Below are 15,802 nucleotides of genomic sequence, written 5' to 3'. Positions count from 1 at the left end.
AAGTCTACATGTAGATTGGGAAACTGGAAAAACAGAGTCACTTGCCACAGCACCTGCTAGTTGTTTGAAGTTTGTAGGTCACCGATTAAGAGTTCATTCTTATGTCAAGATGCTGTATTTGAGTATTTAAAATGAGGATGTATTTGACTATGAGTAGTCTGTTGTGAGTATCGAGTGTTGAACTTCTGAGTATGCACTATAAGTGAATATGAATTTGAAAGTTTCATGAATTTTATGAATTGCACAAATCGAGAAATTGTGATTCAGTAACTAGACGACAATACTTATTCTAGTCATTGTGAAATCGGCAGTTAGCTTGGTAGGATTCAAACTTACAACCTTGTGATTGCAATATTTTTCTGTTGTTTCCTTTCATTATTTTAGGATCTATTGGAGCAGAATGAGTATCTTGAGAAGCAAGTGAAGAAGTTGAAGAAACAATTGAAGGTTGCGTACAGGAGAGTCACAAGCACATTAGAATCTTCAGGTACTAATAACTCATTTTATCAACTAAATTATCAAATGCTTTATACTCAGCATAAGGCCTTGGTGCATGTTGTCTTGCACAAATGGTTGGGAGATTAGTGGCCAGTCTATGTGAGTTAAAGGCAGTAGATACAATTGGTAAATACTCAAAATAATTATTAGCATAAAACCTCACTTGGTAATGAGTAATGGGGAGCTGTTGATAGTATAAAACATTGTGAGAAACGGCTCCCTCTGAAGTAGCATAGTTTTCGAGAAAGAAGTAATTTTCCACGCATTTGATTTCGAGACCTCAGAATTAGTTTTTTATGTCTTCAAATCAAGCATCTGAAAGCACACAACTTTGTGTGATAAGGGTGTTTTTTCTTTCATGATTATCTCGCAACTTTTACGACCAATTTAGCTCAAATTTTCACAGGTTTGTTATTTTATGCAAATGTTGAGGTACACCAAGTGAGAAAACTGGTCTTTGACAATTACCAATAGTGTCCAGTGTCTTTAAGCTTATGCATTGGATGCATACTGAGTAAGTGACGGGTTGGGAAGCCATTGAAGCTATTTACATGTATATGGATCCCAGGGATCTACCATTGAGGGTTGATAACCAATGGACCCTTCCCATGAAATATGCTAATAACATTCACGCATGCGTACAGACCCCGTTGGTTGGCAAACGCCATAGAGTTGTGCACTAAGCAGATGCGCAATCGCGTCTGCGTCACGCACCTATTAGCCGTGTACAAAACAGCGCGATACTCCCTCATTTTGCCAACCAAAACGTTAGTGCGCACGCGCTATGTGCGAATTACATATTTCATGGGAAGCGTCTATTGCTAAGCAGCTGTGATCAGAATAGGTTTTTTGATTGGGTGAAGGCATTGACCAATCAAAAGCTTAGATTTCAACTTCTCACCAATGGGATTGCCTTTTGCTGAGAGGGTCTTTTCAAAGGTAAAAAGATTAAGCATCACTTTTGTCACCGCTTTTGTTGGGAGAACACACAGCTAACAGTTGTATGGCTTCTAACTGGTACCCATCATTAAAGATATTGACAACAATAGGGAAGCCAACAACGTATGGCTAGAGAGTTCAGTTGGTTGAGCGCCGGCACGTGGATCTGAAGTTCCTAGATTCACATCTAGCTTTGTTCAACCCTAAATAATTTTAAGTTATGTAAGACCTATTCTTTCTAATCATGTCTCGTTTGAAAGTCAAGATTTTAATGCCTCCAAGAAAAATCTCTTCTCATGTCTACTTTCTTTTTGTTCCTCTTAATTGGCCACAGCTACCCCGACATCTTTAAGTGACACTCCCGCCGCATCTCACCTCTCGGCGCCGGCTAACATCGGAGACACAACTCACATAGCACCGGCTAACGTCAAGATGAAGGAACGAGAGATCTTAGGCATGCTGGAATACAGACAGGAAGATGATACTAAGATTATCAAGTCGGTTATCATTGGTGAGTGTGGGAACTAGAGTTACTAGATTATTAATGAGTATCGGAATTGGAGAAGAAGCTAAAAAGAGTGGACTATGGCGAGAAGTTGATTTTCATTTGTTTATTCATATTGGAATATTCTTTTCTTTTTTTCGTTATTTTTTATTTGATTTTTATTTTCAAATTTTTTTTCTCTTCTCAATTTGTTTAAAAAAAATTATTTATTCCTTTTTGTTATTTTTATTTATTTTATTTATTTATTACATTTATTTTTAATTTTTGTGGTAAATTTTATTTCTATATTTTTTTTATTTATTTAATTTGTATTTGTTAGTTATTGAATAATTACCTAATTAAAGGAACACGTTGCCTTGGATCGGTCGAGTTGGTCTTTGAAAAACGTTTGTAACCGTTTTTTATAAAATGCATATGGGTAGAAAGATGTTTTAAAAGTAGAATACAATGATCCACACAAACATGCCTCGAAATTGCGTGGTTTTCCTTTTACCTCGTCGACTAACACGTCGGCCTATTATGGGGGTCAAAATTTTGACTCCCATAAATGGCCGACGGTGATAGTTCGCACAGTAGAAGGAAAACCATGCAATTTCGAGGCAAACTTGTGTGGATCATTGTATGCTACTTTTAAAACATCTATGTATTTAGGTATTTAATTGTTATTTATTTATTTATTCAATTTGTTGTGATGGTTTTGCGGTGGGGGGGGGGGGGGTTGAGGAAGGTAGGGTAGGGGAAGACCCAAGGGTGAACCCTGTTGATGCATTTTAAGCAGTTAGTTTTTGTACACTGGATAGATGGCGCATTATAAACCCTTAATATAGGATGGCTAAACTAACCAGAGGATCACTGTAGACTTGTACACCAAGTTTTCAGAACTAGTGTTTCTGCCTTTCAGAACTCAATCTTTAAAATTTATCCCTCTCCGACAGACTTCCAACCGAAGAATGCCGAGTCCTTTTTGCCGGGCTTACCGGCGTACGTCATCTTCATGTGTATACGACACGCTGATGATATCAACGATGATCGGAAAGTCAAAGCTCTACTTACTGGTGTCATCAACGGAATCAAGAAGACGGTCAAGGTAAGAGGAGAAGAACAATCACTAATGGATGGTGTAAAATAAATAATTAACAGAAGTAGCCGTTGCTAACAGCCTATGGTGTAAATACAAATATTTTGAATGACTTCACTTTCGACCTGAGCAGGGTCTTTTTCTAAGGCTAAGTAAGTACCCAGCACAAACAGAGAGAAACAGAACGCAGTCAGAAAAAAAAAACCATGTAGAAATAGACGGGGGCATTGAGGGTTGCGTAGAGGGAAGGGACTACTTGACAGGTGGAAACGATTCATTTCTGTTACTCCTTTCAACTTTTATTTGATAAAGTTCATCATAGGACATCATGGAAAGTTTAACCTTTCATTTTTGTGCCCTGAAGTTTGTTTTTTTTCTATTGCCCATTGTTTTCATTCACATTAGTTCTAATTAGTGTATATTTTAAATTAAAACTTTTTTTATAATTTCTTTCTTTTTAAACAGAAACATTTTGAAGACTTTGAGTATGTATCATTCTGGCTGACAAACACCATCAGGCTGATGCACACACTGAAGCAGTACAGTGGAGAAGAAGTAAGTCGTCCGTAAAACAATAAAACGTACCTCCTTCCATTGCATCATTTTATACAACCCTTGCATATGGCGTCACACTCTCAAAAATGCCATCCCTGATGCCAACAGGAGGCAGATCAATGGACGATAGCTGGTCTTTGTGTGAAAAAATGCGTGTGTGATCTCAAGTTAGGACCAGTTACTCGTCCTAACTTAGGACTATCCATGCAATTTGTATATCTCCTAGGACTAGTCCTAAGTTAGGACTAGTCCTACATGTAACTCTGTGTGAAATCGACCCCTGGTAGTGTTTTGTGTCATGCAAGGGGGGTGATTGATTTCTGTAGTCCCCTTACCCAAAGTACAACGTCGAACAATGCGCGTCATTCCCATCATTTTGGGAGTCAAATCTTTTGTGCATGATTTCAACTCCCAATATGGCGAACAGGATAGGCATGTGTGAGTGCGCTGTGCATTGTGCAAAGGGCTCATATCTTTTCTCTACAATATCACTATTGGGAACACACTCGGTACCGGAATTTATTTTTTGGAGCAAGTCTTCTTCGATAAACAGTCTTCCTATTCTATTCTGATTCCCATTTTGTTTGCCCTCATTTTTTTGCCTTCAGGGAAATTGTTATCAAATAGCCTGAAAAGCTGATCAAAACCTACACCATGTTTACATCAACTTTTTTTCTCATACACTTTCCTATTTATTCCCAAGGCCAAAATATAAATTGTAATATTTGGTTTGCGGTAACACCATATGTGTATCTACTTGCCAGGTAGAGCTTGTTCTTAGAAAACTATTCTTCAACCTGCGGAGTATATTTATCATACGTCATTTCTCCCTTTCTACCTCTATTTACTTCTCAGAACTTTTCAAGTCAGAACACGATTCGACAGAACGATCACTGTTTACGTAACTTTGACCTGTCTGAGTACAGGCAGGTCATGAACGACCTGGGAGTCCATATCTATCAGATGTTGGTCCACATTATCGAGAATAAACTACAACCAATGATAGGTGAGTTAAATGGTTTTGTACATGTAGATCAAGTTTTTGGCCATGACATGGATCCATACTAGCAGCGAATGAAGATGTATGTAATGTAGTTTACCTGTAGAAGTTTCAGCTTCATAAGTTGTCAAGTTTTTGAGGACAAAAGTGAAAATCACAGAGCAATGTTTTCAGGAGAGTCACGTAAATCTGTTGTACATGCTAAAATAACTTTTGGGAAAATGTTTTACTCATATCTCAAAAACTACCACACCTCATCAGCAAGTAATATTTGAAGGGAAGCTTTCTACCATCATCATCTTTCAACCGTGTTAGTTTAATGTAAATCTGTGGGTCAAATTGCCACAAATGAACCTAGCATCGGTAACTACATTTCTTCAAAGTTGAAATTTCCTTAAAGGGTAATGTGAATCTAAACGTAGTGAAGATTGTGGACTGCTTAAATGTGGTTGTAGGAAGCCAATTTTTTATACAATGTTGCTGTTTTGTTGTATTCATTTGTTCAATAATTTTGTATGTTTTTGTTTTCCTCATTATTTGACAATCTTGAAAATCAATTTTATACACCGTACAAACAGGACCTGCAGTACTTCAGAGTTCCAGTACGTAATGCAATTCACTTTCTTGAACTTACTCTCGGGAAAAACAGACAAATCTATCCCATACCCTTTCCTCTGCCAAAGCAATTTGATTGGTTAGACTTGGTTGGGCTGTCACTAGAACAGCCAATGAGTAGTCTTGATGCTCAACTGTTCCAAGCTTTCGGGGCAGCGGGAAAAGTGTTAATTTGATGCTGAACTATTAGAAAACCTAGTCATATTGCAAGCTGGTTGCCAATACACATGCAATTCTTTAAGTGTTTAACAAGCCAACAAATATATAATGTAGTCCACACAAATTGCCAATAGTTCTGAAAACAAGGCAGGAAGCATTATAAAAGATAAAGCCCCCATGCACCAGCGTCATGCGAAGCCACTGTCCGCCATTGCAATTTTGGTGAGCCAAATGGCACATATGTGTACATGTAAGAGTTGGGACAAATGGGGACATGCAGCCTCAACTGAAATGCACACTAGACCTAATAACATACAGGGACATTTGCTCAAAAGAATTGGGCAACCAAAATTAGTGTGATGATGACGTCAGGTGAATTGGTCAACAGACCCCTTGCACCGACGTCTTTCTGCCTCATCAGTAAATTTTGTAATAGTTAGCAGGGCACCAGGCACAAACTGTGCACATAATATATTTTGTTTGGTTGGTACCCCTTTTCCAGTAAGAACCAATTCTTTTGGTGCTCAGCAAAGCTCTATGAAATTGGGACATGGTCTACCATTTTGAGAAGTCAACATGCCAAAAGAATTTGTGATTGTTACCTAAAAGCACCATACACAGTACCACACAGGAAAACCAAATTTAACTTTGCACTGACGTCAGGTGAATGGAGTCAATAGCTGGTTGTGCCAAAGATTCCGTTTCTCTTATACTTTTGAAATACCAAACTTTTACTGCCAAAATGTTTCTTGATAAGCTCCTTCCTTTCGACTGTCTAAATTACTGTACATCCAATTACAATATCTTAGATTTCAAAGCTTTCAGCACCTAGCTTTAAACTTAACCCCAAACTGGGTATGTGGGGGAAGCCTTCACATCCCAAATCCCTTTGGGTACTGGTAAGATGGTAATAGCCCCTCCCCGACCCCACCTTCTCCAACCCTTAACAGTAAAGGCAATCAACTTATCGCTGCTCTGTTCCCACAGCTGTCTTTCCCTGGTTTCTAAAATTAAAAATGATTACAATTGGGATCCTTTTCCAGTCCCTGGTTAATTGAAGACGTCTCCCCCCCCCCCCCCTCTTGTGCATGTTCCTTTTTATGATCTTGCTAAAGTCCTGCTGCAGAGCTGATGAATTCCCTAGTTCAGTTTGAAATATTGGGAGTCAGGCCCCCAAGGAATCAAGAGAATTCAAACTGTTAATTCTTGACCTCGTATACTAAGAGAACTACACAAGATCTCTCTTAGGCACACAAATTTACAGTTATAGTCAATGTAATTGTACCAAAATTAAAAGTGCATTTATTTATTTAAACAAAATTGATATGTGCTTTCATTTGTTCTCACGATAGCTAGATCTGCTAGACTTCTTCCTTCAGATCTAAGCGCCATCATTAGCATATTGATTAGGCCTGTTCCTTTTTATGACTTTTTTCTCAATTTATCCAGGTGTTTTTTTTTTAAGAAAATACATGGACTAGCCACTAATGGAGTGAAAGATTGTCCATTGTGCCAAAACCACAAGTTTGCCATGTGTGGTGATTTATTGACAGAGTTTGACAATCCTCGTAAATGCAATATCCTGTAAATCAGGGCAATGTAATGCCAGGTAAAACACCCAAAGAAATGTTCTCAAAGTGGTCTGGCCGGCTAGTTGAAAAGCATCCCTGTTTTATTTGAAACAATATGGACCGGTAAACAAACTGGCAGACCAGTGAATACAAAATTAAAATGAAAAGTTAATTAGTCCTGCTGGCAAGTCATCATGAACTTTTTAAAGGCAGGAGGAAAATTAGTCAGAATCTCACTTCGTGCATTAAAATATTAGCATTCGTTACCAGTATTGGATAGTGGGAACATGACCAAGATAGATGGTGGCAGGCCATAAAAATAGAACCCGGAGAACGCTGAGTGTCTCATTGTACGTGCGGTTCCGTTGTGAGACCATTTTTATGGACGCGCATACGCCATTTTTGTTACGCGTGTATGGCAAAATATTTTACAATGACATCATCATTGACCAATGAATTATTCACTAGAAACGGTCTACATGTATGTGCGTTGAGAACTTGCCATTTTGCCATACACGCGTGTCACGTGATGCTCATTTTGCCATACACACATCTCACGCAATGGTCGTTTTCCCATACACGCGTATCGCGCGATATTGATATGCGGCGTCCACAGACGACACAGAGGGTGGCCAAGCTCACTGTTCTCAGGGTTCTATTTCTATGTGGCAGGCTAATGAGGTCTATTGGAAAACGTTATGTTAAACAAAATCAAACCTTCTTGTTTTTTGTGTGCAGTCCCTGCTATGTTGGAAAGTGACAGTGCGGGTTTGTCTACGAAGCCATCTGGATTGAGGGGTCGCAGTGCTAGTATGTCAAGCGACTACGATGGAGTCAAAATATCAATAGAATCACTCATTAAACAGGTAAGTTCAATGGGGTGAAAGAGTGCATCATTTGGCCAATCTGGTGATTGTATGTTGGGCTGACAGGAAATGAAGGCCAATTGACATTATTTTTTGGTTGCACGACTGAGGGCGTCTTCAACACTGCAAATAGTTCATTTGGTGCTGTACATGGGGCATGGTGATTTCTCTACACCCCACCCCCTTATTGTGGTTCATGCAGGTCCCGAGCTTTGCGGCTCCATTGTCTCATCTTTGCTTTACCTCCAATAGTATGGAAGCAGTATGTTGTCAATGCATAATGTCTACAATATCAATGCTTTATTATGTCTGCATTATTAACATATAAAATGTAATTCTGAATTATTGGCTGTCTACCATCTTACCTGATTGTTATTTTTGAGCTGAAGGAATTTCCATTTTATCGTTGCTTAAATTTATTTTCATTGTTCATGTATAATTATCTGTATGTTATTAAATATTGTCAGAATTTTCATTAGTGTAACTAATGTAAACTATTTAAATTGTTTACTCTGTGTGTTTTTAATTTCTTTGGTTTCATTGTAATGTATTTATGTATTGTTGTTGCACTCTTATTGAAACCCAGTGGTTTCCGCTAGATGGACCACAGTGGGTCAAATAAAAAATGGTTTATAAAAAGTACTATTGTGAAAGATGTAAAATACTTTACTCCTATGATTCTTTTATAAAAGAGTTTTCTCCTGTCAAAATTGTTAACAGTCAACTTTACTTTTTTGTTTTCTACATTTTTCAGCTCACCACATTCCTCACTGTCATGAATATTCATGGAACCGACCCAGAGGTCGTCAGACAGGTCATCAAGCAGGTGAGGAAGCTCATCTCTAAACTTACGTGTATTCAGTCACATTTTCACTCTATTCGGTCAGCTAGTAATAAAGGAATGTAAACCATTGATTTTGACTATATAAATTCCATTTAGATTGCAGAGTTGTTGACGTGAGTCAGTGACTTGGAGTTAAGACTTGACTCAAGATGCAATTTTTATCTGAATTGTTATGTGCAGCTTGATATGACTGGGGGGAGGATGTGTGACTTGACTTGAATATATTTGGACAAAAATTTTGTGTGACTTGACTTGGTTTGTCAGAATTACTTTTTGTTTCTAATTTGTTCTCTTTCTTATTTTTGTTAACCAGTCCTTTTATCTAGTAACAGCCAGTACTATAAACAACATACTGCTAAGGAAGGACATGTGCCATTGGTCTAAAGGAGTGCAAATCAGGTGGGTCAACGCTTTTGTATAACGGGTGTTTTTAGAAATTGTATCAACTTTTTATCTATGCACTTTGCCTGTTACTTTGAGTTCCTATCATTTCAATGTACTCCTAAGACCTGGATCCAAGTTTCAGACTTTTTTTGTCAGCAATGACACTCATCCCTGTTTTGGTAGTAAGGCATTGAAAGAAAAATTACTCCTTTCTCGAAAACTACTCCACTTCAGAGGGAACTAATTCATACTACCAACCTCTCCCCGTTACTCGTTACCATGTCCGGTTTTTAGTTAATAATTATTTTGAGTAATTACCAATAGTGTCCACTGCCTTTAATTCTTTCAATTTTTTAAGTGTTGTATTAAGTCAAGTTTTTTCTTTGTCAAGTAATAAACCACAAGGGAAACTGACTGTCCAACCTTTAAACAATTTTGGATTGAACAAAGAAAAATTGACGAGAGCGGGACTTGAACCAATAGTAAGGCATGAGATATTCTCTTCCACAGTAAAAAAAAAAAACCGCCCCCCTCTGGTCCGGAGCTGTTTAGTATCAAGTTATTGAAGCGGTTAGCTTCCTGAGCCATCTCTCTGACCATACTTAAGTATGGGTATGTTCAGACAGCGTACTAAGTTAGACCTGAACCGGTTTAACTGTTACAAGCAGTGGGGGATGTTTGAAAAAAAAATTCCCCTTGCGTTCAGACAGCACTGAGTTAAACCCGATATGGTTTATCTTTAGTTTGAGGTCGTCCAGACACAGTACTAAAGTCGGTTTAACTCATGGTTCAACCCGATTGAGTTCAACTCTGTGTGTCTGAACGGTACTTTGGGACATGAGGACTTGACAACAATGGCCCAAAAGAAGCTGGGCCAGAACATCTTGTTGCTCACATGGTTTTAAGACCAGGGGGCTGATTTTTACCATGGAAGAAAAGATATAACGCCTAATTGCCTGTTATCATTCCTTATAATTTTATTTTTGTTTGTCCGTAGGTACAACATGAGCGAATTGGAGGAGTGGTTACGAAGCAGTAAGGTTTACGACAGCAGTATGGAGGACACTCTAGAACCCCTGGTTCAGATTGCTCAACTCTTACAGGTCAAGAAGAGGACGGAAGATGATGTCAAGCTGATATGTGATACATGCACGAAGCTCACATCAACACAGGTAAGGCCAGGACAAAAAAGACGAAACTAACTGGGCCCAATTTCATGGCTCTGCTTAACGCTTCTTATCACCGTTATTTGCTTACCTAGCAAGCGCCAAATTTCTGCGCTAGCTGTGTAAGCAAAGAATGCCTAGTAACATGGAGTACGCATGCGCACAAGCAAAAATTATTTGCTAACCTGTGAAACACGCTTGCCATAAGTGTGGAATTCCCTGCCTCGTGCTTCTTTTTTGTGTCACATTTTCCAGCGCTCAGCCTGTACATACACTGTCATATTTTGTCATAATTTTATATATTTTAGAACTGTTCTTTTGTTTTGCCTTACCGGATTTGCCGTTTTCACTTTATGAAAACTCATTTAATTTAATATGTACAATTCAATGCAATGTTGCCTCTGCCAACAAATTCAAATCTGTTTCTACTGTTCATTTTTACAATGAAATCAATTTACTTTGATTTAGCGGTTTATTTTTATCTGTGTTTTGGAACCTATAATTTACTTTGAATATAAGCCTGAATATCGATTTTAATTAAAGTTGTATCATCGTGTATTTTTATTATTGCATTTTTAATATCTTTATGTTATAAGAACCATGTACATTGTAGGTCTAAGAAGGGTTTGAACGGTTAATCAGATGATGTTTGCAGTAGCACCGCTTTTGATAACTGCTATTTATTCATGACTGATAATCAATTTGATTTCATATCCGTAAAAATCATGAACTCTAATCAAATTTATAGCATTTTTAATATGTTCGTGTTATTAGAACGATGTAGGCTTAGTTTGTTAATAAGATAATTGCCATATATTCGTGAATGATAATAACTTTGATTTTTATAATCGTAAAAATCATGAATTATAATCAAACCAATTGCATGTTTAATATCTTCATGTTATAAGACAATGTAGGTTTAGCTAAATATGATAATTGCCATTTATTCACGAGTGATAAAAACCTTGATTTCATATTCATAAAAATCATGAGTTATAATCAAATTTATCTTGGTGTTTTTCGAAAAATAAATGTCAGTCCATTAAGTTTTTTTGCATTTATACCATAGGTCCTTTTGGTTGATAAGCAGTTTGCAACAGCTAATTCTGTTTTCTTATTTATCCAAAAACCCAGGTGGTTAAGATTCTGAATCTCTACACGCCCGACGAGTACGAGAAGAAAACCGAGGTATCGTTTATCCGTAAGGTCCAGGCCAAGCTAAGCGGCAGGATGGACGCCAAGAAGGAAGCGCAGCTCCTCATCGACACCAAGTACACGTTCCCCGTCACCTTCCCATACAACCCCTCGTCGGTTCTCCTGAACGAGATCACGATACCAGATTCTTTCAAGTTGGAATGCGTCAAGAGAGTATGATGTGTTAGTTTTTTTTTAAATCCCATGTTGATACGAATGTGAAATTTGTATTCTTCCCTGGGGAGTGATGATCCTTCTAACTGATGTTTGTGTTACCCTGGTCAAACACTAGTCGTTTTAACCCTGGTTAGCCATTAGTCGTTTAAGCCCTGGTTAACAAGTTAGTAGATTTAAATCGTGGTTAGCCGTTACACCCTCTTGCTGGCTATTAATGGGTTTCTACCCATATTATGTAAACCAGTGCTAAACATGGTTCACTCTAAAGTAGTATTATAAACTGGCTCTGTAGGAAGTGTATATCGCGGTTGACCTTAAGGAAGTGATTACCGTAGTTTGACCTACAGGAAACGGTGACCCTTGGGGACACTGGTCACCCTGATTGACCTATAGGTAGTGCTGACCCTAGTTGACCTTTAGAAAGTGATTACTGTAGATTGACCAACAGGAAATGGTGACCCTTAGGAACAGTGATCACCCGGATTGACCTGTAGGTAGTACTGACCCTGGTATGACCTTCAGGAAGTGAATACCGTAGTTTGACCTGTAGGCAACAGTGACCACTATCTGACTTGGTGACTCTGATTGACCTTTAGGATCTGCTGAATCTTAAAGATAGTGTAGACTCTGTTTGACCTTTGACCTGTTCATGAAGTTCCGACCATGATTAAAACTTTCCAGAAAGCTTTTTTGAAACGGTCTGTCTATACCCTGTTTATGATCAAAACATTGGAAAGTTTTGGGAAAGCCATTGGTCTTCCTTAAGAGTGGAGCACGCCCAAAGAGGGGAGAGTTGAAGTATAGATTAAATATAATTCATAATAAGGTAGTGCCCCCCCCCTCTCACAAACACCCGAAAAAAATTGTTTATTTAACAAATGAAAATGAAAAAAAAAATAATAATAATAATAATAGGAATATTTTTTGTTAAAGTATGGCTGTAGCACCTTAAGAAAAACTGAACGTTTCCTTCCGTCGTAATTTTGTCTTGTCTGATGTTGCATGTGCAGCAAAAAGGTCAAAGTTGACAGCAATAGGATGCAACAAAATGTGATCCACCAAATCCATAAAATAAGAAAGTGTTAAGTTTTACTTTCAAGTTCATCAGCTTTCTTGTGTCTTTATCCTCCAGAAAATTTTAGACTCTTAGTGACCTTTCACAAAGTTGTGGTGAACCTTAATTTTTCTTAAAAATCAAATATCTTTGAAGACCTGGTCGCAACGTTTTTAAAGCCTGCTGGCACAAAGACTTGCTAATCAACGAAAAGTCTACTTAGTAGAATCAGGTAACCAACCAAATAATACTGTTTAGAAAGGTTTGTATTTGTTAAAATAAATAAATAGTTTGTTTTAATCTGAGGGCTTTTCTTGGTATAAAGTTGCTTCGGAATCAATCATGCTGTGGATATTTCCCCTTTAAAATGCCTTTAAAGATACTTTGTAAACCAGGAGTCGATTTCACAAAGAGTTAGGACTCGTCTTATCTCGAGTTAGGACGAGTCCTAACTTAAGATTAATCTTACAGTCTGCATGCTATAGTGCAGGGTTGTGACTCGTCTTAAGTCCTAAGATTGTCTTAAGTTAGGAAGAGTTTGGTGAAATCGACGGCAGTCTTACTAAAGTTGTTGATACTGGGCTCAATGTCACAAGGCACTAAGTTTCATCTTAGTATCTTAAGATGAGTTGTCAGTATTACCAGTATTACCATGGTGATTTCTTTTGTGACATCACACTTTCCTTAGCAATTAAGATTTAGCTCTTCATGAAAGCATATGCTGGCAGTTCAAGTAATCACCTGAAAATGGATGGGGGATTATCTAAAGTCAATATTAAAAATGTGAGCACCTTTCCCTTAAAATTGTTTTCAAGTCTTTTAATGGTTCGTTTCTTTGACATTTAGATACATACTCTTCCCAAATTCAATGATCCACCATCCCACACAACCAAATTCTCAGTAATGAACTAGCTACTGTCCATGGTCAGATGGTTTGTATGGGTTGTGTTAAGTCGAAGCGTTGTTGAGACTTTGTTATTCCAGATTTCCAGGTAGAAACTCCAGAGAAGAAACTCAAGAGTAGAAACTCAAGAGTGGACAATTTGTCTGATGTTTTTTCTTTTTCTTTCCAAAGAGGCTGAATGCAGTTATAGAGGGAATTTGTGTCTGTCTGTGTAAAGACGTTCCTGGTGCAATGAAAATGAGCTCCGTAACTATTAATATGGTATCTGTGTTATCCATTACAGGATTTGTACTGGGCCCGTATAATCACTGGTTCCTCAATGGTGTTGTGATAACACATCTGCAGGGCCAAATTTCCTAAAGCTGTTAAGCAGAAAATGCTGCTCGACAAGTTCCTTTGCTTAGCAAAAATTGAGTCGGGCAACAGCCACAACATTGCAAATTTAGTTCAATTTGGGCTCATAACCTGATTCTGCTGAGCAATACTATTCTGTGCTTAGCGAGTTTTGTGCTAAGAGGCTTTAGGAAATTGGGCCCTGCATATAGCCCAATTTCATTGAACTGCTTAAGGTGGAAAATATTGCTTAAAAACTTATTGCTTAGCACAAATAAGCAAGACACCAGTCACAGGACTGTTACCTTATTCCAGTGAGCATTTTGGTTGATCTTGGCTACTTTTAGTGCTTAAGCAGCTCTATGAAATTGGGACATTCTCTGTAATGCAGGGGTTGTGGGTTCGAATCCTACCAGGGAAGCCTGTGGATTCTTTCCCGAAGTCCTTAGGGAAAACACGAAATAGGGTAAAATCTAATTATTACTTCCAAGATCTTGGCATAACCTGCACAAGTTGCGAATTCAACTCGGAGCCTATTAACTACCAACTGAGATGAACACGAGAGGGCCTCGTTGACGTAACATTTTTTAATACGTAGGTCCAACTATAGCCAAGTATTAAGTTAAAGTAGGAAAGCTTAGTCATGTATCATTCCTTACAAATATGTATTATACTCCCATTCACTGGCTTTGTATATATTTATTATATAATGTACCTTGTAATTAATATGCATTTTTTTGTGTATACATTTGTCGCATATTTACAGAGGTAGGACGATGATTTTTGGTATTATTATTAATATTATGTGGTGGAATTATTTTTTGTACTGATAAATTGCTAGGCGTTATATATATTTGCAAGGAATTAAATTCTCTTTTTAGATTTAGTTATATTACAGGGATGTGATTTGACAAATGTTGGAATCTCCGGAAGAAAATGAAACGGCTTGTGGCGTGGGCTCAATTGATTTATTCAAATTTGGGTTTTTGGTGTTGTTTTTTTGTTTTTTGGGTTTTTTTTTTTTTTTGGGGGGGGGGGGTTCCCCATTACTCTAGACCCAGAACCTCTAAGATGTTACAATTCAGGAGGTTAACAGACTCCGTTCATCACCAGAAATACAAAAACTATGGGTTTGGATTTAGACACAATGTGGAGTTTTTCTTTTTCAATTTGGCGACTTCTTTCAAAAGAGGAGGTTTTGAGAAAACCGTAAAATCATGAAGAAAAAAATGCCAATAAATCACACCCCTAATATGATTAAACTTTATGATAAAGTTCTATTTAGCTAGTAGTCAGAGACCATGATCAAAGTTGTGCTAGGAAATAACTTGCGTATATCGGTCTTTAAAAAATTATATATTACGTCGCCAAAATTTTGGGGGATAAGAAAGGGGGTTGGGCTTCATGTTTTATGCATGGTATCATTTGACTCTATAAGCATTTGTTTGACGATATCACTGGTTAAAGTGTGTGTATAAGATTTGTGTATTAGTTGATAATTGCGACACAAATTGTACATATTTATTAGTTATCACACATAACGCTGTTGTCATAGAATTAATATATTTCATAAATGTGGAACAGAATTAGTTAATCATGAACATTTATGTTGTCAATAAAATCTCAATTATATGATGCAAACAATGTTGTTCTCGGTGAAAAATACTTCGGACAATGTGGATTTGTCTAAGACACTGCGTTTATTTCACACACAATTCACATACACTTGAGTATATACAGTAACTGGTACAAGAAGATTTTGCGGGTATTGCTTCTAGAATGTTCTACATTTAGGGAAGGCCTTAAGACAAGATGTAGATCATAACATTGCCCAAGATGTGGATATTGAAGGGGCGTGGGACAAATTGTAATTAAACTTAGCCATGATATTAAGTCCTTGGGGGGGAAAAAGGGTAGGAACATTCCATCAAGTATAAATACAAGAGCTGACCTACATGTA

The 15,802-nt window shown here is 37.6% G+C and overlaps 1 protein-coding gene across 1 annotated transcript in view; it reads left to right on the top strand.

Moving 5' to 3' along the window:
• The window catches only part of LOC139936919 (unconventional myosin-Va-like), a 98,688-nt gene extending 82,943 nt beyond the window's left edge, over positions 1 to 15,745 (top strand). The window contains 10 exon segments of the mRNA XM_071931745.1: positions 385 to 487; positions 1,772 to 1,948; positions 2,878 to 3,029; positions 3,486 to 3,575; positions 4,431 to 4,581; positions 7,659 to 7,786; positions 8,541 to 8,612; positions 8,944 to 9,029; positions 10,012 to 10,186; positions 11,315 to 15,745. Coding sequence (XP_071787846.1) covers positions 385 to 487; positions 1,772 to 1,948; positions 2,878 to 3,029; positions 3,486 to 3,575; positions 4,431 to 4,581; positions 7,659 to 7,786; positions 8,541 to 8,612; positions 8,944 to 9,029; positions 10,012 to 10,186; positions 11,315 to 11,554 — 1,374 coding nt within the window. The 3' untranslated portion in view covers positions 11,555 to 15,745.
• The last annotated feature ends 57 nt before the right edge of the window (positions 15,746 to 15,802 follow it).

This window comes from Asterias amurensis, chromosome 5 (assembly GCF_032118995.1).
Source record: "Asterias amurensis chromosome 5, ASM3211899v1".
Lineage (NCBI taxonomy): Eukaryota > Metazoa > Echinodermata > Asteroidea > Forcipulatida > Asteriidae > Asterias > Asterias amurensis.
The sequence above is the reverse complement of the archived record's forward strand: the minus strand, read 5'-3'. Positions and strand labels throughout refer to the sequence as shown.